Source organism: Hemiscyllium ocellatum, chromosome 45 (assembly GCF_020745735.1).
Source record: "Hemiscyllium ocellatum isolate sHemOce1 chromosome 45, sHemOce1.pat.X.cur, whole genome shotgun sequence".
Lineage (NCBI taxonomy): Eukaryota > Metazoa > Chordata > Chondrichthyes > Orectolobiformes > Hemiscylliidae > Hemiscyllium > Hemiscyllium ocellatum.
The window spans coordinates 6,287,045-6,307,919 of NC_083445.1; the positions used below are offsets into that span (position 1 = coordinate 6,287,045).

The 20,875-nt window shown below is 47.6% G+C and overlaps 1 protein-coding gene across 2 annotated transcripts in view; it reads right to left on the reverse strand.

Moving 5' to 3' along the window:
* LOC132835991 (collagen alpha-1(XI) chain-like) overlaps positions 1 to 20,875 on the reverse strand; it is a 295,793-nt gene that overhangs the window by 238,753 nt on the left and 36,165 nt on the right. For both annotated transcript variants that reach the window (XM_060855171.1, XM_060855170.1), the window contains exons 2-4: positions 8,685 to 8,852; positions 5,590 to 5,803; positions 3,183 to 3,345 (exon numbers count right to left, since the gene is read on the reverse strand). In XM_060855171.1, coding sequence (XP_060711154.1) covers positions 3,183 to 3,345; positions 5,590 to 5,803; positions 8,685 to 8,852 — 545 coding nt within the window. The remainder of the gene's footprint in view (positions 1 to 3,182; positions 3,346 to 5,589; positions 5,804 to 8,684; positions 8,853 to 20,875) is intronic.

Consider the following 20,875-nt stretch of genomic DNA (forward strand, 5'->3'; position numbering starts at 1 on the left):
GGCACCAGTTTCAGACATGAGGGTGGTCACCAAGGGTGACTCTCTGCATTGAGTATATTATTTCAGGAGCTGGGACATCATGTTACGGCCAGACAAACATTGGTAAGGTCATATTCAGAGCACTGCATACAATTCTGGTTCCCATGCTATAGGAAAGATGTTATTGAACTGGAAAGGGTGCAAATGAGATTGACAAGGGTGTTACTGAGACTGGAGAGTTTGAGTTACAGGGGGAGCCTGGATAGAATGGTAATACATTGGGACGTCTTTCCCTGGAGAATTGGATGCTGAGGGGTGACCTTATAGAAGTTTATAAAATCATGAGGGACATGGATAGGATAAATAGACCAAAGTCTTTTCCCCTGGGTGAGGGGATGTTCAGAACTAGAGGGCATAGGTTTACAGTGAGAAAGAAAAGATATAAAAAGGGACCTAAGGGGCAACTTTTTCATGCAGAGGGTGGTACGTGAATGGAATGAGCTGCCAGAGGAAGAGGTGGAGGCTGGTACAATTGCAACATTTAAAAGGCATCTGGATGGGTATATGAATAGGAAGGGTTTGGAGGGATATGGGCCAAGTGCTGGCAAATGGCACTAGTTCAGTTCAGCAAACCTGGTCAGCATGGACGAGTTGGGCCGAAGGGCCTTCTTCGGAAGGAGAGTGCACCAGGGATTGTTGAAGAACGTGCCCAAATGCGACAGATGCAGGAATGAAGGGACAGACCCATCTTTCTGCTCAATGTTTTCCACAGGCAAGACATCCCCAAGATAGTCCAACGTACTCACGCATCAGGCTCCATCACACACAGCTTCAAAAGGGAAGGGTCAGAGACCCTGCTGGAACTCTCGGGATTTTCAAATCAACCCTTTCACAACTGTTACACTCCTCCACAGCAGGTGAGACTTGAACCCAGGTGTTCTGGGCCAGAGTTAGGGACACTACCACCATGCCTTTCCTTCGAGGAAAGGAATTCAACGGAGGCTTTCCAAGCCATTCCCTCAATATTCCTGGAAGAGCAGCAAACATTTTGTAGCCAACTCACCCATGGCACATGTCAATGCTTCTTCCCTAACCCCAACCCCCGACACCATCCAGAGTCATCACGTGCCAAGAATCATAGAACCCCTACAGCTTGGATTCAGGCCCTTCAGCCCAACAAGTCCATACCGACCCTCTGAAGAGTAACCCACCCAGACCCGCTCCCCGACACAATTACCCTACATTTATCCCTGACCAATGCTCCTAACCCACACATCCCTGAACACCATGGACAATTTAGAATGGCCAATTCACCTGATCTACACATCTTTGGACTGTGGGAGGAAACCGGAGCACCCAGAGGAAAACCAACGCAGACACGGGGAGAATGTCCAAACTCCACACAGACAGTCGCCCGAGGCTGGAATCGAAGCTGGGTTCCTGGCACTGTGAGGCAGCAGTGCTAACCACTGAGCCACTGTGTCACTCCTACTGAATAACTGAGCCCTCCTTCAGTCCGCCACTTTGCAATCTCACAGTTCGACTCTGAAATGAACCAGTTTCTTTAGTTGCGACGGACGTTTTGGATGGTCCTTTGCAGATGCATTCTGAATAATAAATGTATGGTGACAGATACCAACTGAAACGTGAGTAGTGACTAACAGGGACTATACCCACTACACCCCCCACCATGTTCCTTCACCTGCCACCTCTCCCAACTGGGCCCGTACTATGTTGGCGTTTTTAGCTTGCCCTGCACCCGCCAGGTCCCTAAGCTTCCCTCACACACGAGCCAAGATAGGAGTGAGACTATTCAACTGTGGAAGGCCACGCACATTACCTCAGTCCCTGTCTGATCAGGAGTTTGATGCAGCTGTTTCGTTCAAGAGCAGAGCCCTCAAGCAGTTTCTGGTTCTCTTTGTTATGTTAAGGAATCTGCTCAGGTGTTTTAGCGGCACATCTCCCGAGGTGGGACCATCCGGCTGAGAGATAGGGTCACTACCACTGCGTCACGCGGCCCTCGTGTAGAAAGTTGTTCGATGACCCTTCTATGATGTGCCCCGGGGACATCTTCCTTCTTAAAATACCCCAGTCATAACTCCAGGTGAGATCAGCAAACAGTTCAAAGGTCATAGCTGCATGATACTCATGGACTAAAAACAAAGGAGAGGTACAGCACAGGAACAGGCCCTTCGGCCCTCTAAGCCTGGGCTAATCATTATGCCTCAACTAAAGAACAAACCATCTGCCCTTATTCAGTCCATATCCCCCTATTCCCTCCCTATTTATGTAACCATCCAGGTGCCTCTTAAATGTTTCCAATGTGCCTGATTCCGCCACCTCTTCTGACAGTGCGTTCCAGGCTCCTACCACTCTCCGTGTGAAAACCTTCCCTCGTACATCCCCCCTTAAATGTTCCCGCTCTCACCTTGAGCCTATACCCTCTTGTAATTGAAACTTTAACCCTAGGAAACTATCCATCCTGTCATCATTGTGTAGCCCTCTATCAGGTCTCCTACCAGCTGCTGTCTTTCCAGTGAAAACAATCCTGGTCTTCCTTTTATAGATTCCCTACAGTATGGAAACCGACTCTTTGGCCCATCAAGTCCACACTGACCTACTGAAGAGTATACAGTCTCTATCTTTACCCCTGACTAATGCAGCTAACACTATGGGGCAGTTTAGCACAGCCAATTCACCTAACCTGCACATCCTTGGATTGTGAGAGGAAACCGGAGCACCCGGAGGAAACCCACGCAGACACGGGGAGAATGTACAAACTCCACACAGACAGTCGCCCGAAGCTGGAATTGAACTCGGGTCCCTGGCATTGTGAGGTAGCAGTGCTAACCGCTGAGCCACCGTACCACCCAATCTTTCCCCACAGCCAAGCCCTCGAGACCAGGCAACATCCTGGTGAACCTTCTCTGCACTCTCTCCAAAGCTTCCAACATCCTTCTGGTAGTGTGGCGATCAAAACTGCAGACAATACTCCAAGTGCGGCCTAACAAGGACTTTCTACAGCTGCAACATATTTTGCCAACTCCATGCCCCGAGTAAGAGGGTTTGTTTCCATTCTGTCTGAATCGGTGAGATTAGCTACTGGTTGATGGAGGGGAGGACCCGAAAGACACACAAAGGGAGCCCACAGAATAAAACTAAGGCATGCCGGACGCCATTGGCTGACAAACCATCACACTAACCTCAAACACTTCCTCATCCAATATTCTGGTACCAAACACGGTGATTCCATTGGTGCTGATCTCTGGATTGTCACTTCGAGCTAGATGCTCAGATATCTGCTGGCTGCAGTCAATGATCAGCGTGACATTCTTCCCTTCAACGCTGATCGCCAGGCGGTGCCACCTGCAAAACACAACCAGCGGGCACCGTCAGAGACGAGGGCGTGAACAGACCTGAGCCCTGACGCACTGCTGGGCGCAAGGGTTACTCACCGGAAGGACCGGCACTCGCTCAAGCGACAACCGAACACTCCCATCCAGCAGCAATTATGCACTCGGTCCGCCCACCCCACACCCCAGTAGCTTGCATTTACATAGCGCCTTCAACATCATCCCAACGCACTTCACGGGCGTGGGGAGTGGGCCTCGCACAGAACGGTTTCGATGGGGGAAGCAGTTGGCCACGTGACCCCAAGGTTGGCCAGAGAGTTCGGCATAAGGGGGTGCCTCGAAAGGACGAGGTGGAGGAGGGGCCAGCGCAGAAAGTGTTGGAGAAACTCAGCAGGTCTGGCAGCTCTCTGGGTCTCCAGTTCTGAACGAGGGTCATCACGGACTCAAAATATTAACTCTGTCTCTCTTTCTCTCTTCACTGACCCTGCTGAGTTCCTCCAGCAGTTTGTTTTTGCATTTGTCTCGATCTCCAGCATTCGCTTTCATTGAGAGAGTGAGGAGGGGGTTGGCATGTGCCACTATTCAAGGAGGCCAGATTTGTTCCTTCAGAGGGTCATTAGTAGTGAAGTAGAGAGCAGTGAAGGCTCTACCAGTGAACATGTTCAATAATCTAAACAGAATTCTGATGGACAAGACAGCCAACGATTAAGACAAATATTCTGAAAAATTCTAACCATTGGGCGGGCACGGTGGATCAGTGGTTAGCACTGCTGCCTCACAGCAAAGGGGACCCAGGTTCAATTCCACTCTCAGGCGACTGTATGTGTGGAGTTTGCACATTCTCCCTGTGTCTGGGTGGGTTTCCTCTGGGTGCTCTGGTTTCCTTCCAAAGTTTCTGCAGGTTATGGTGGATTGGCCGTGCTAAATTCTGGATTGGTGGTGCTGGAAGAGCACAGCAGTTCAGGCAGCATCCAAGGAGCAGCGAAATCAACGTTTCGGGCAAAAGCCCATTGTGTCCAGGGATTTGCAAGCCAGGTAGGTTAGCCATGGGGAAATGCAGGGTTACAGTGACTGGGTGGGAAGCTGTTCAGGTGATTGGTGTGGAATGGATGGGTCGAATGGCCTGCTCACCCACTGTAGGCAATCTATGATTCCCACTGCTGCTATCGTCAAGAGAGCACTCCTTTAATGACCGAGTCTTGGCTCATATCCAAAACCCTTATTCTGGATGATCAGGTTCCTACAAATGTTCTTGATATTGTCCAGACCATGTGGAAGTAACTAGAACATTCTGTCATGATGCTTCACCACAATCCCATTGATAGCACCACTGGTAGAAGGTATATTGACAACAGGACCTTGCCAACAAAGTGCATCCAACAACTGGATGTCACACCCACTTTGGGGAAACTAAAATGACCTTAGGACCTTCTCTCCTTGCTGCTTGTTGCGTTAGACTGTGGTACCTTGGAAGGAGCTCTTCAGCTCTCTTTGTTTACAGAGTCGCGTAAACCCAACCTCTGTTCCTGAACCTCTTGGCCACCTCTCCTCCCATCTCACAATCAGGTTTCGGTTTTCTTTGTAACATGAAGCTATCTGCTCGGACACTTTTAACGGCACATCTTCGTCGCGTCCTGAGGTGGGACCTTCTGGCCGAGAGATACGGATACTACCACCGCGTCACAGGACCTTCTTGACATATGTTGGCCATTGAGGCGGCACGGTGGCTGAGTGGTTAGCACTGCTGCCTCACAGTGCCGGGGACCCAGGTTCGATTCCAACCTTGGTTGACTGTCGATGTGAAGTTGGCACGTTCTCCCAGTGTCTGCGTGGGCTTCCTCCCACAATCCAAAGATGTGCAAGTTAGGGTGGATTGGCTATGGGAAGTTGCCCATCGTGTCCAGGGATGCGTAGGTTAGGTGCATTAGTCAGGGGTAAATATAGAATAATTAGAGTTGGGGAATGGGTCTGGATGGGTTATTCTTCGGAGGGTCAGTGTGGACTTGTTGGGCCGAAGGACTTGTTTCCAAACTCTAGAGATTCTGAGTATAACCCTGCTATGATGTGCCTTGGGGACATCTCCGTTCTTAAACATGCTGCATAACTGGACACAATGGAGTACACTACCTTTGGAATGCAGATAGTAAACTGGAGACATTAACTGACTCAGCCAGTGGTTCATGCAAGGATGCGTCTGAGGTAAACATTGACGAGTGACTGAACAGTAGGAGGAAGGGTGAAAGTGTGCTGTACTTACTTGCCATCAGCTAGGTTAATTTTTTTGAAGATGGGGTATTCTTCAGGGGTTGGTTTGCCTGTTTGATCCTCATAAAGGAAGACAGGAGATCGCCCAATCTCTACCCCGAGCTGTTGTATTCCTTGGTCGTTGTAAATAGACAGCAGGAAAAACTGAGACATTTTCTTGGCCTTCAGTGTCATTAGGATGGAGAAATTCTCTGGAAAATGTCCATCTAAAAGTTTTATAGAGAAAAGAAGTGTTTATAAACACACTTATTAACAAAATATGGTGTGATTACATTCCTTAAAGGCACACACATCGAAACGAATGACTACCATTTTCTTTTAGAGAGTCTTTCAACATTTCACACAGGCACCGACCTGGCCTACTCGAGGCACTACACCACTTTTTTTCTCCGTTGGCGTCACCCTCTCCCTGAACGGAACTTTCTAGAATCATTTGGGCTGCGGATACCTCATGAGATGCCAAGGATTCCTGGTTTCGATTAAATTTCGAAGCCTGTAGTTACCTCACTCCTCAGTGAGCTGAGATTTCTTCCATCGGTGTTTGGGAATCTCTTGCCCAGAGAGTAGCGGAAACTGGAGTCATTGAAAATGTTGAAAAATCCACACTGGGTTCTGATGGACAATAGAGCCCATGATTATGAGGGACAGTCAAAAAGGTAATACAAAGGCTGCAATCAGATCAGTAGGATATTACCAATGGGCTAAATGGCCTGTTGCTGTTCCTACTGACATGAAAAAGACAAGAGAGGCTGATATTATTGTTTTTGGAGTGGGGTAGGGAGAGGGGAGAGGAGATGTAAAAGAGATGCTCAAACTGATAAGAGTTGATAGGGAGGGACTGCTTCTTGTGGTAAAAGGGTTGGTATTGCGATGACAATATTGAAGGTGGCTGGTCAAGGAATCAAAAGGGGATGATGTGGAGCCTTTCCATTCAATGGTTCTGGTTTGGAATGTGGTACGCCAGAGTTGGAAAGAGATTCAATTGTGTCTTCCAAAAGAGAGGTGGAGAAATATGTGACATATTGAGATATGTGTAAAGCTATGGATATGAGGAACAAGCAGGGGCTAACGGGAGTTTGGCTTATGAAGAAACATCCAGCAGTTTTGGCTGAAACTCTCTGGAAATTAGGAGAACGAGAGATGTAATTTAGGTGTGTATGATGCTGAGGATTGAGAGTTGTGATGCTGGAAAAGCACAGCAGGTCAGGCAGCATCCAAGGAGCAGGAGAATCAACGTTTTGGCATAAGGCCTTCATCAGGAACCCTTTCCTGATGAAGGGCTCATGCCCGACACGTCGATTCTCCTGTTCCTTGGATGCTGCCTGACCTGCTGTGCTTTTCCAGCACCACCCTCTCGACTCTGATCTCCAGCATCTGCAGCCCTCACTTTCTCCGTGCATGAGATGCTATAGGGGATTTACAAAGCCAACATAGGGAGGATGTTTCCCCTTGTGGGACAATCTAGAATGAGAGGTCATAACTTCAGGATAAGGGGCGACAGATTTAAAAACAGAGATGAGGAGAAACTACTTCTTTCAAAGGATGGTCTACGTAGAATTCACTTCCCTGGAGTGTGGTGGATGCTGGGACAGTGAGTAAACCTAAGGTGGAGATAGACAAATTTTTAATTAGTAATGAGTTGAGACGTTATGGGTAGAGGTCAGGAGGGTGGAGTTGAGGTCTCATAGAGGTCAGCCATGATTGTATTAAATGGCGAAACAGGCTTGAGGGGCTGAATGGCCTACTGCTCCTAGTTTTTATGTTCCTCATTAGACAGGTCCACCAAAGAAACAGCACAAACAACATCTTTCGTTGTATAATCAGCAGGTCTGGCAACCTCATGGAGAGAAGAACAAGAATTCAAAGATGGAGCAAGTTAGGGTGGGAAATGCAGGGGTAGGGGGGTGTTGGGTGAGTCTGGGTGGGATGCTCTTCGGAGGGTCAGTGTGGACTTGTTGGGCTGAATGGCCTGTTTCCACACTGAAGGGATTCTATGTCTTAACATTTCGAGTCCAGTGTGACTTCTTCAGAACTGACTCGAAATGTGACATTGTTTTTCTCTCTCCACACAAGCTGCCAGACCCGCTGAGTTTCTCCAACACTCTCTGCTTCTCTTTTAATCTCAGTTTTGCAGGATTTCGCTTTTAAATGTGTGTCAGTTGTGTTTAACTGGTTGCAGGTGGAGGGCAATGACGGGGGGATTTTACTTGAGCTCAGATGGGAGAGACACTAGGGTCTCGTAGTGCAGTGGGAGAGACACTAGGGTCTCGTACTGCAGTGGGAGAGACACTAGGGTCTCGTAGTGCAGTGGGAGAGACACTCGGGTCTCGTAGTGCAGTGGGAGAGACACTCGGGTCTCGTAGTGCAGTGGGAGAGACACTAGGGTCTCGTAGTGCAGTGGGAGAGACACTCGGGTCTCGTAGTGCAGTGGGAGAGACACTAGGGTCTCGTACTGCAGTGGGAGAGACACTAGGGTCTCGTACTGCAGTGGGAGAGACACTAGGGTCTCGTAGTGCAGTGGGAGAGACACTAGGGTCTCGTACTGCAGTGGGAGAGACACTAGGGTCTCGTAGTGCAGTGGGAAAGACACTCGGGTCTCGTAGTGCAGTGGCAGCGTCCCTATCTCTGGGCCAGAACGTTAAGGGTTTAATTCAAACTTCAGGATGTGATGACCATGGAGACCACATCCGAAGAAGCTCATCAACCTTGTAAACAGGTGCTGTGGTGAGGTTAGGAGCCATATGCTAGTGATCTTACGCACCATAAATAAATCAAAGATTGTCTTGGTCTCTTTCAGAGAGTACAGCATTGTTTAATAAGTACAATCTGAGCAAGCTTCCACATGTCACACTGTTGCTTCACCTGGTTAGGAGTTTACTCTTGGCCCAAGATCTGTTTTGTGCTCAAATACAAGGACTCACGGTGGAGGCTCAAGCCTCATTTCAGCTTCAGGGCAATCCAAGCATCTCAATTTATAGCGGGCCATGAAACAAATCCCCCAAACCTGAACCCGAACCCATCCCACCCACCTCCAGCTTTGCAGGAACTGTATCAACCCAAAGTTTGCAAACCGCAATATAAACACACCTGGGAATAACTGCGTTGTCAGGGCGCTAAAATGAGTTTTGTTTTCTAACCGGAGTGCAAGATCTGTCTCTTCGGAGCCTTTTCGATGTGTGCAAAATCCTGCGACTGTTACCACTCCATCCAGGGTGTCCTGGAGGTCCAGTATTTGCAAGACATCGACTGCGTCCTCTGCAAGAGTCAACGGAACATTTATTGGGTGTGGCTAATGCATCTGAATTTACCCAGAAACGTGTTGCCAGGCAATGTTTTAACAAAATATTCAGCTGTACATCCTAAAGAGAGATAGAGTACAGGCAGTTCTGCCATAACGCGCGTTTCGTTAATGTGAATTCGCTATAACACGATTGACAAATTGGGGACACTGTTTCTAAAGTGCACACTTTTAAAGCATGTATTGGTTACAATGGGATTTCGGCTCCATTTGTTTAAATGGTGCTGCTATTATGTGATGTCCTTATAATACGGGGTCCCCCAAGAACAGAACTATCATGTTATAGCAGAACCAAATGTAAACCAACGATGCTCTTTAAGCCAAATGTCCTTTCATACCCACATCATTTCACTTGATGCTGAGAATTCGCAATCAACAGGGTTTTGTTACATTCCAAATTCTCCTGTTCTCCCAGAAATTTGACCTGGCTGCTTTCAGTCCTCATCATGAAACTTCACTCAGTTCCAAACACTAGTTTTCCACCCACCCACCCTCCAAGCCAGCAAGTTACTGTCAGCCTGAACAGCCCGAGAATCACAGCACGGTGGCTCAGTGGTTAGCACTGTTGCCTCACAGCGCCAACGACCCGGGTTCGATTCCGGCCTCAGGTGACTGTATGGAGTTTCCACAACCTGTGTGGGTTTGTTCCTGTTTCCTCCCACAGTCCGAAGATGTGCGGGTTAGGCAAATTGGCCGCGCTAAGTTGTCAGGGATGTGTAGGTTAGGTGCATTGCCGAGGGATTAGAGAGCGGAATGGGTCTGGGGTGAGTTACTCGTCGATGATCAGTGTGGACTTGTTGGGCTGAAGGCCCTGTCTCTACACTGCAAGGATTCCAGGAGAATCAGACAGTTACAGAAGAGACCTTCTCGCCCATCAAATTTACACCAGCAAAAGCTACTCTAAGTCTACGTTTATTCCAGCTCTTGACCCACAGTCTCAAATGTTTATGACATTTTAAGTGTTTTTTTTCATTTTCACATTAGTGAGATTTCCTGGCTCCACCACCCTCCTAGCAATGTGCCCCAGACCAGACTGTAACTATATGAGAGAAAGATTTTTGCTCATGTTGGCCTTGCCTCTTTCACCTTAAACCTCCCACACACGAAGAGAGGGGGTGGGGCAATTGGCAACGAAACCAGAGTTCAGAGTCTGACGTTGTTGATTTCAGTGCTGACTCCAGCTCTCACTGAGCTCCATAAAGGCAGGATGGCAGATCGAGGGCCGAGATGTCAGCGTGAGAGTGAAAATACCCGGTGACAGAAGCTCAGCACCAAGCGAAGGTATTCTGCAAACAGCAGAACCTACAGTCCTCTGAGCAATGAACACAGAGACTGGATTCCTTCTTTTCTATGCACGTTTTGATTTTTCATCTGAAAGTGTTGGTTTCAGGCAGCAGCACACATATATTTTGCTCCACCCCAACCCCCTCTCCAATCCATCACCATTGGGCACGGCATAGCAGCTAGCATGGCTGCCTCATAGCACCTGGGACCCAGGTTCAATTCCTGCCTGCATGGATTAGCTTCCCTACACTGTGGAAACAGGCCCTTCAGCCCAACACATCCACGCCAACCCTCCAATGAGGGACCCACCCACCGACTAATGCACTTAACACCATGGACATAGCATGGCCAATCCACCTGACCTCCACATCTTTGGTGATGTACCCATGCAGACACCGGGAGAATGTGCAAACTCCACACAGACAGTTGCCCAAGGCTGGAATCGAACCTGGGACCCTGGTGCTGTGAGGCAGCAGTGCTAACCACTGAGCCACTGTGGAGTTTGCACATTCTCCCCACGTCTGTGTGGGTTTCCTTCGGGTGCTCCTGTTTCCTCCCACAATCAAAAGATGTGCAGATTAGGGTGGATTGACCATGCTAAACTATCCATAATGTTCAGGGATGTGTAGGCTGGGTGGATTAAGCCATGGTAAAATAAGATGTGTCTGGGTGGGAGAGTCAACACAGACTCAATGGACCAAAACAGCCTTTCCCTGCACCATAGGCATTCTTTCTAAGATTCTATTCCCTTTAACCCTGGCTGACCAATCATTTGTCATTTAACCTTGCCCGTCTTCCACCCTATCATGGGCGTCTGTTTTATCCTTGTTCCCAACCGTCCATGTTCAAAGCCTCTCTAACTTTTCCAAGTTCTGCCAGCCTGAGAGACAAACTCTGGTCTCCCTCTATCCACCCTCAGACCCACTGAGCGTTTCCAGCCTCCTCTGCTTTGAGATCCAATTCCCAGCATCTGCAGAATTCTGCTCCTCAGGTTCAATCTATTGTTCATCTGCCAAGCTAGCTCTGCAAATAAATACTCTCGCTCATCGTTCATGCTATAATCCCTGCGACATGTCCAATTGGCAGCGATGTAACAGGATACCGCCTCGGCAAGATTCAGCTATCCTAGAGGAAGGGAACAACACATTTGACATTGCTTCATTCAGGAAATAACTATTTGTTTTCACAGCTAGGCAGCCATTAATCACAGCCAGCACTGTTGCTGCAATTTAATCAGCTTTCCTTATTAAATCAAGCTTTGGACTGACTGCAGTCAAAAAAAAGATAACTCCTGTTCTAAGGCTACTGAAAAGATGTCATTTATTTCTGTTGGGGATGGCCCAATGTGTACTTTGTAAAGCTACTCTATGTGATTTTCCCTTTACAATGAATTTGCGATATCCCCCCCCCCTCCCAGTTACAATTGCTCACGGGACACACTGCCAGAATTAAAGAAATTCCTACTCAGCAGCCAGTCAAAGCTACACTTGATCTGACAGGGCATATTAGATTCCTCGTGCAGACTATCCGTCAAATTTTCCTCCCTCGATTGAAAGCATTTTTGGACCAACATCTGACTTTGTGCTAAGATAAAATGAGGAACATGCTTCCCTGGGTGAATTAAAACAGCAAGATGCGATGGCCTTGTGAAATTGGCATTAGTTTATCAATCCAGAGACCCAGGTAATCAGGTTCTAGGGGATCTGAGTTCAAATCTCAGCGTGGGATTTGAAATCAATGAAAATATCTGATGATGACCATAAGGAAAACCCATCTGGTTCAGTAAAACCTAACTGGGACAACTCATTTTGGGAAAATCCTTTGACAATCCAAGCACCATCTAAAAACCAAAAGAATGCTGTGAATCAGAAGTTGCTGGAAAAGCCAAGCAGGTCTGGCAGCACCTGTAGAGAGAAGCCAAAGTTAATGTTTGGGGTCCAGAAGACCCGAAATTTAACTCTGATTTTTCTTCACAGGTGCTGCCAGACCTGCTGAGCTCTTCCAACAACTTCTGATTTTGTTTAGCAACATCTAGCTCACTATTTATATATCTACCCATATACCTCGGGGGTAGATGATAGCCTAGTGGTATTATCGCTACTCTATTAACCCAGGGGTCCACATAATTTCCTGGGGTCCTGGGTTCAAACTCTACTACGGCAGATGGTGAATTTTGAATACAGTAACAATCTGGAAATAAGTGTTTAATGATGACCATGAATCCATTGTCAATGGTCATAGAGTCATAGAGATGTACAGCATGGAAACAGGCCCTTCGGTCCAATCCGTCCATGCCGACCAGATATCCCAACCCAATCTAGTCCCACCTGCCAGCACCAGAGGCATATCCCTCCAAACCCTTCCTATTTATATACCCATCCAAATGCTTTTTAAATGTTGCAATTGTACCAGCCTCCACCACATCCTCTGGCAGCTCATTCCATACACATACCACCCTCTGCGTGAAAAAGTTGCCCCTTAGGTCTCTTTTATATCTCTCCCCTCTCACCCTAAACCTATGCCCTCTAGTTCTGGACTCCCTGACCCCAGGGAAAAGACTTTGTTTTTTTTCCGCGATCCATGCCCCTCATAATTTTGTAAACATCTATAAGGTCACCCCTCAGCCTCTGATGCTCCAGGGAAAACAGCCCCAGCCTGTTCAGCCTCTCCGTGTAGCTCAGATCCTCCAACCCTGGCAACATCCTTGTAAATCTTTTCTGAACCCTTTCAAGTTTCACTACATCTTTCCGATAGGAAGGAGACCAGAATTGCACGCAATATTCCAACAGTGGCCTAACCAATGTCCTGTACAGCCGCAACATGACCTCCCAACTCCTGTACTCAATACTCTGACCAGGTCAGGGAAAACCCACCTGGTTTACTATTGTTCTTTAGGAAGGAAGCTGCCATCCTTGCTCGATCTGGCCTACATGTGACTCCAGACCCACAGCAAAATGGTTGACTCTTAACTTCCCTCTGGGCAATTAGGGACGGGCAATATGTGCTGGCCTAGCCAGCGATGCCCTAATTCCGTGAATGAAAAAAAAAACAGAATGGAATGAATAACAGAGGAAAACAAAAAGGGAGGTGAACCCGGACTGGCTGTGAATTGTAACCACATGATTGGTCTTGGCGAGGTGAAGAATAAATAGGACCAGGGATGGGAGGTCAAGCTCCAAACTAATCAGCGATCCCATGTCTCTCAGAGATGGGAATAAAAAAAACACCTTCCCCAGCTCTAGCACGGGATGCAGGAGAACACAGTGTTTAGGATGGGGTCAGGTCCTATCTAACAACTTGTCCACGAGGTAAGGAATGATGAAATGGAGAGCAGCCCACACCGTGTGGAGCTGTCATTCAAGGGAGGAGGGGGGTGGAATAGAGAGGATCCATCCTGACGATGGACAGAAAGAGAAAGGAATGACAAGTGGCTTTGCATCAATGAGCTGAGTCAGGAATGATGGGAAAAGGAATCAAGGAGAAAATGTGGCTTTTGCAGTTTTAGATGGACCAGGGATCAGAATTTTAAACTTTGGTCTTTAATAAATAAGCCAGCACTCCTCTGCGTACAGTGTGTTAAGGCATGAGTCCTGACTGGAGGCTTTACTAAGCTTCATGCAGTCAGTTAAAATGCAGCCTGGACACTTCCAGGTTGTGTCAGGTCGTAGGTCAAAACCAAGAGAATGTGACGATAGAGAACGTGTCTGGGAGAGCAGGGAACTCCAGACCTGATTATTAGCCACTGTATGAATCCCACAGATATCTCCTGGATCTCTTCATCAGAAGGAACGATGCTTTGTTGTCGATCCAATGGCATGTTTTGAGAGATGTAATTAACCTTTGAAGCGAAAGAGGAAAGAAAGCAAGGGTGCTTCAGAACAAGGAACGAAAATTTATCTTGCTTTGAAGAAAGGCGACAGCGATGAGATCAGGGATGGAGCAGAGTGGGTGCTGGAGGGCAGGAGCATCGCCAGTAAGGGCTGGAGGAGGCGGGGGGGGGGGGGCAGGGAAGCAGGTGGAGTAAAGTCTAGACAGGAAATTGAGTCAAGCTGCCTGACTGAGATGGCCTCCTTGGTAAGGCCTACTCACAGCTGCTCAGTCCAACCCTCACACTCAGCTAGGTGTCAACAAGACGTTGCCATGGTGACCTGTGATAGACAGGTGCACAATATTCTGCTGATTAGGAGACGGGGAACTCACAGCATGTACAGATCACCAGACCCAGCAACTCAATGACAGAAATAGCACAGCAATGAGAAATGACACAGTATTTACATTCCTGGGTGAAATACCATCACACTGATAAACAGCAAATATCAACAACACACACACAACCACAGACATGTGCACACACGTACATAGGCACACACGCACACACACACACACACGCTGACACACACATACATAGACACACCGTCACATACATGCGCACACATACATACACACACATACATAGACACACGCTGACACACACATACATAGACACACCGTCACATATATGCGCACACAGACACTGACACACACATACATACACATTCACACACAGAAACACAGACATATGTGTACACACACACTGACAGACACATGTGCACACACACACATGCACAGGCACACACACACACACATTTCCCCCCACACACTCACCCATCCCTCACCCCCCCCAAACACACACACACACACACACCCACATCCCCCCACACACATACCCATCACCCCCACACATTCATCCATCCCCCCACACACTCACCCATCCGTCACCCCCACAAACACACACACACACACACACCCTCCCCCACCTCACACACACACAGATGCACACACTGATAAGATACCAGCATCACCTGAAGAAGATGTAAACAATGTATTGTGCAGGGAAAAATGCGAATAGTGAACTGGTGATGCATGGGGTCAGACATCTGTATCAGTAACTCAAACCATGCATTTTATTTGTATAAAAAGGAGGAAATCTGGACTGAAGTACAATCGTGTAGAAAAGTCTATCCCATCAGCCTTAGTCCTGGGATTTTGATACACACTGCCAACAGACATCTTATACTTGCTTCAATAAAGGCCTAGTGTTGAACACATTGCTAAGCAGTAGCCAGCAAACGATTGGGCTGATAAAAAAAACTCACTCACCCCTGCTTCACCATGTATTAATGACCCTGTGTACATTACAATGCAATAGCCAAGATGCAGGCAACACTGAAAACTCCGACAATGAAGCATCTTCAGTGATTTACCGCAATAAAGGTGCTCGTGAAATGCAAGCTCTTGTCTTGAAATGTACCTTGCAACACGGCACGCACAAACAAGTGAACACCCCTCTACAGAGGCACATCGAAACACACAAGGCTAGGAAAGGCCACACTAATTCAACCCCTTCATCACCTCCATCCCACTATCAGCTTGGATCCAATGTCTTGAGACTGATTCCCGGGATGGCAGAACTGAGATATGAAGAAAGATTAGATCGACAGGGCTTGTACTCGTGGAATTTAGAAGACTAAAGGGGGAAACGCATAAAATCCTGATGGGACTGGACAGGCTAGATGTGGGAAGAATGTTCCCGATGTTGGAGAAGTCCAGAACTAGGGGTCACAGTCTAAGATCAAGGGGTAAGCCATTCAGGACTGAGGGATGCGGAAGAATTTCTTCATTCAGAGAGTTGTGGACTTATGGTGTTGCCCAACAGGAAGCTGTTGGGGCCAGTTTGTTAGATGTATTCAAGAGGGAGCTGGACCTGGACCTCACAGCTAAAGGGACCAAGGGATATGGGGAGAAAGTGGGAGTGGGATACTGAGAATGAACAGTCAACCATGATCATACTGAATGGTGGGGCAGGTTCGAAGGGCTGAATGGCCTACTTCTGCTGCTATTTTATGTGTTTCTACGTTCCAAGACCTGAATGATAATGGCAGAGGCAACAGGAGTTATAGATTGTATGAGGAGCTGTTGTTCGATGGCTGACATGCAGTCAGTTGTCAGGTGCAGCATTTCAGTTGCCACAGCTAAATGGCCACCTCTGACTGTAACAAGCTTGGTGGTCCAAACGTAGACAGACAGCGGTCCACTAAAGCAGAAACAGTTGGCTTTATTTTCCTGTTTTGGCAGGTGACAGCAACATCACAAAATCGCTGATGAGTTGGAGAGATGATCAGAGGGTGGAAAACTCAGCTCTCCTCAGCAAATCACGGCACGGTGACTCAGTGGTTAGCACTGCTGCCTTACAGCGCCAGGGACCCAGGTTTGATTCCAGCCTCGGGTGGGTTTCCTCCCATGGTCCAAACATGTGCAAATTAGGTGAGTTGGCCATGCTAAATTGTTCACAGATGAGTAGGTTAAGCGCAGGGGTAAATTCGTCTGGGTGGGTGACTGTTTGGAGGGTCAGTGTGGACTTGTTGGGCCGAAGGGCCTGTTTCCACACTGTAGGGATTCTAATCTATCCTAAATCAGGACGAGTTGTCTGAAACACAGGAGCAGGTTGTTAAAAATGGCAGTGAGGGCTGTTCACCTTCCCTTCGGTTTTCTTAAATCCGACAGACTCCAAGGCCTTATTTCCATCTCTTCCAGGTTTGATCTGTAGCCAAGTCGCTCCACACTGGCAGACAGACCAGTGTGGCAGTGGGTTCAAGCAGGAGGCAGAAAGGTGCCTTTACCTTTGCATCCCTACCCCAACAGGTTAACTAAACCAAAGTACAGCTGACCAACTCCATTTCCTCAGACTCGTGTTGCTCGACAGGGAATTGGAAAGAGCAAGCCTTCAGGGTCTGACTGACAGCAACAAGTCTTCACCCTTTACCCTGGAAGAGGGCAGCAAATTTCAAACCTGCCGAATCCAGATCTTAAATAGCCCAGAGACAGAAACAAATTAAATTGCACATTGGAATAAGAACTTCAGCGCTTCTCTGCAGCTAACCGTGTGCATTTGAGGTGATGGCAAACGCTGAGTCCTTCCACTTCACAAATAAGGAAATTCAAAACTTGAGCTTCTCTCCTTCATCTCAGCTCTATGCTTTGAAATTATGGATTTGCTACATGCCTTCCACTGTCATTGTCACTGCCGAGCGAAGGTGTGACCAGATTGAAAAGAGTGCAGAAGGCACTGACAGGGGAGGTTCCAGTCATGAGGTACTTCAGCGACGAGGATCGATTGAAGACTTTGGGGCTGTCTTCCTCAGAGAGAAGGCCGGCCGAGAGGAGATCCGATCGAGGTCTTCAAAATCACGAGTGGGCTGCACAGAGGACTTAGCATGAAGCTGTTCCCCCTCGGAAAAGGAACAACTGTTGTGCAAACAAAATAAGGGGCAATGTGAGAACGAATCCTCCTCCATACGGCAAGTAGGGTTTGGAAATCTGGTGGAGACAGTCTTGGAGGGCCCTGGATAATTATTTGGATTGAAATGTTGCGCAGGGATTTGAGGAAAAGGTAGGAGATTGGCATTATGGGATAGAACGAGTGCAGGCATGATGGGCCGAATGGCCTCCTCCTGCACTGTAACAGTTCAGGGATCATTCTCTCGAGCTGCTTGCAACTGCTCCTGCCAGGGATCTGCTGCCCAGTGGTGCCTTACACCAACATCACACGCGCCCTTCGCAGCTCAACACCACCCGGTCTGTGATACCCATGACCCAGCCGGATCCATGTTGAGCGCTCTTCCCCCTCCCCCGCCAACTCTTCCCCACTGAGCCCTCGTGGAGGAGATCTCTGCAGCTTTCCAGCTCCGACCAAATGCTCAAAACACTGCCATGACTTTTGCCTCTCGCTTTTTCAGGGTTCTTTTAGCCTTTGCATTTTGCAGCACCTCTTCATTTGTCGTATGCTCAGTATACAGGACTTTTGAGTGTACATCTTTGCATCTATATTTCAAAGCACAGATACCTGTTGTTGTGGTTCTGTTCGCCGAGCTGGAAGTTCTAGAGGCATGGCATTCATCCACAAACTCCATTAACAGACACATGGACCTGGACCCCATATACAAACCACTACAGCTGAAACTGACACCCGGAAACGGCAAGAACATCCATCAACAGACACATCGATCTGGACCCCACATACAAACTACTACAGCTGAAACTGACACCCGGAAACGGCAAGAACAAACCACTATAAATACCGGAAGAAACATCAAAGCAGCGCTTCACAGGAGGCTCCAATAGCACTGATGATGTTCCCTAGCCAGGGAACGAAACGTTTGCAGCAAAAACTTCCAGCTCGGTGAACAGAACCACAACAACGGACACCCGAGCTACAAATCTTCAACCAGACTTTAAGCACAGATACCTATTAATTTCAGATGTAGACAGGAAAGTGGATAGAATGTAGCATCTTACAATTATATGTCTGTAACAATCGATATGCAAACTGCATTATATTGCAAGATTATATAAACTGCAATTAAGATCCAATTTCATGCAGCTTATATATGATACAGTTTCGATTTGTAAGATATTTGTGTATAAGCTGCATTATACCATAAGTTTATAGATACAAGATGCATTAAATTATAAGGTATACAAAAATAATTTGCATTATCACGTATCTTATAATTTAACACACTTTATATCTATAATGTCACACTATAATACATCTTATTTGTGAATATCCTACACTATATTGCAGTTTATTATGTATAACTTGACAATTTAATGCACCTTCTACCTATGTATAATCTAACAATATAATGCAGTTTATACATACATAACCTAACAGTGCAATGCTGCTTATATATATCACACACATATATCTTACAATTTATAGCAGTTTGTATTCACAACCTCACAATATAATGCAATATAAGGAACCTAACAATATATTGCAGCTTATATCTATAACCTAACAGTAGAATACAGCTTATATATATAGATGCAAATATCTTACAATTTATTGCAGCTTATATTTACAATCTTACAATATAATGCAGTTTATGTATGGCACAGACTCATCACTTCGTAGCTCATGTTAGGGAACCTATCATATTATGGATGTATCTCGGTGTGGTTTAGCCAGTGAATCACTTCGTAAGGCATTGACTGAGATAAAGAAAGAACTGCTTGGGTTTAGCACCTCCCACATGACCTCAGAATGCCCCCAGGTGTGTCTTACATTCAACGGGGCATTTCATTTCCCAGCGATGCCACAGTTACAACACAGAGAAAGGTGACAGCCCACTTGTGGAGGACAGGCTCCCACTAATAGCGATGCAATCAATCACCAGACATTCCATGGGCACTATAGATTAGATTAGATTACTTACAGTGTGGAAACAGGCCCTTCGGCCCAACAAGTCCACACCGACCCGCCGAAGCGCAACCCACCCATACCCCTTCCCTAACACTACGGGCAATTTAGCATGGCCAATTCACCTGACCCGCACATCTTTGGACTGTGGGAGGAAACCGGAGCACCCGGAGGAAACCCACGCAGACACGGGGAGAACGTGCAAACTCCACACAGTCAGTCGCCTGAGGCGGGAATTGAATCCAGGTCCCTGGCGCTGTGAGGCAGCAGTGCTAACCACTGTGCAAGACATTCTTTCAGGGAGAGAGATATACCAGATGACAGCTCGCTGGTTTGAAACCCTGTCCAGGATGAAAAATGGGCAACTTCTGCTGAATGCAGCCCCCAAGGCACCATCGATAAAAACCTCGACTGTCAACAGCAGAAGAAGATTTATTCAGACACCGGGAATCTGAGACGCTGATTGTCAGCAAATTCACGAGAGGCTGGACTGAAGTCAAGTTTGCGAGTCCTGGGATCTTGACTCTGTGCAGGTTTCTGACTGCAGGGAGCTGCTCAATAAATGATGAGCGATGAAGAGGGAGCAGGTGAGTGGGTTTTAGGCTGTGTCACTGAGAGAACGGCCTTCTGCTCTATCGCAGTGAGGTGACAACTTCACACACACATTCCAATTAGTCAACTCTGCTTCCAGACCACTAACCCCATGAAGCTCAATCAGTCATATCATCTCACTGAGCATGTGCCAGATTTAACCAGTCCCTTCTTGGGGAAGTGGATGGCACTCGAAGGATCCTACCATCACCTATTCATTTCTTCACTGTTTCAATACCTTTGAACCTCTACAGTGTGGGGGCATGCCATTTGGCCCATCGAGTCTTCGATGACCCTCCAAAGAGCATCCCAAACCAGACCCCCATTCCTGCATTTCCCCTGGCTAAGTAAAAAGTGAGGTCTGCAGATGCTGGAGATCAGAGCTGAAAATGTGTTGCTGGTTAAAGCACAGCAGATTAGGCAGCATCCAAGGAACAGGAAATTCGACGTTTCGGGCCAGAGCCCTTCATCAGGAATGAGGAGATTCCTGATGAAGGGCTCTGGCCCGAAACGTCGAATTTCCTGTTCCTTGGATGCTGCCTAACCTGCTGTGCTTTAACCAGCAACACATTTTCCCCTGGCTAACCCAAACACGATGGGTAATCTAGCAACGGCCAATCCACACAGCCTGCACATCTTTGGACTTTGGGAGGAAACCCACGCAGACACGGGGAGGATGCGCAAACTCCACACAGACTGCCGCCCGAAGCTGGGATTGCACCCTGGCGCTGTGAGGCAGCAGTGCTAAGCACTGAGCCACTGTGCCTCTCCAGACACTGATGCTGCTGCAAGGGCATCCCTTCACCCACCCTCCCATATCGCACATTCAGCCCACTGTGCGCGTGCTGACTCCTGAGGGCATCC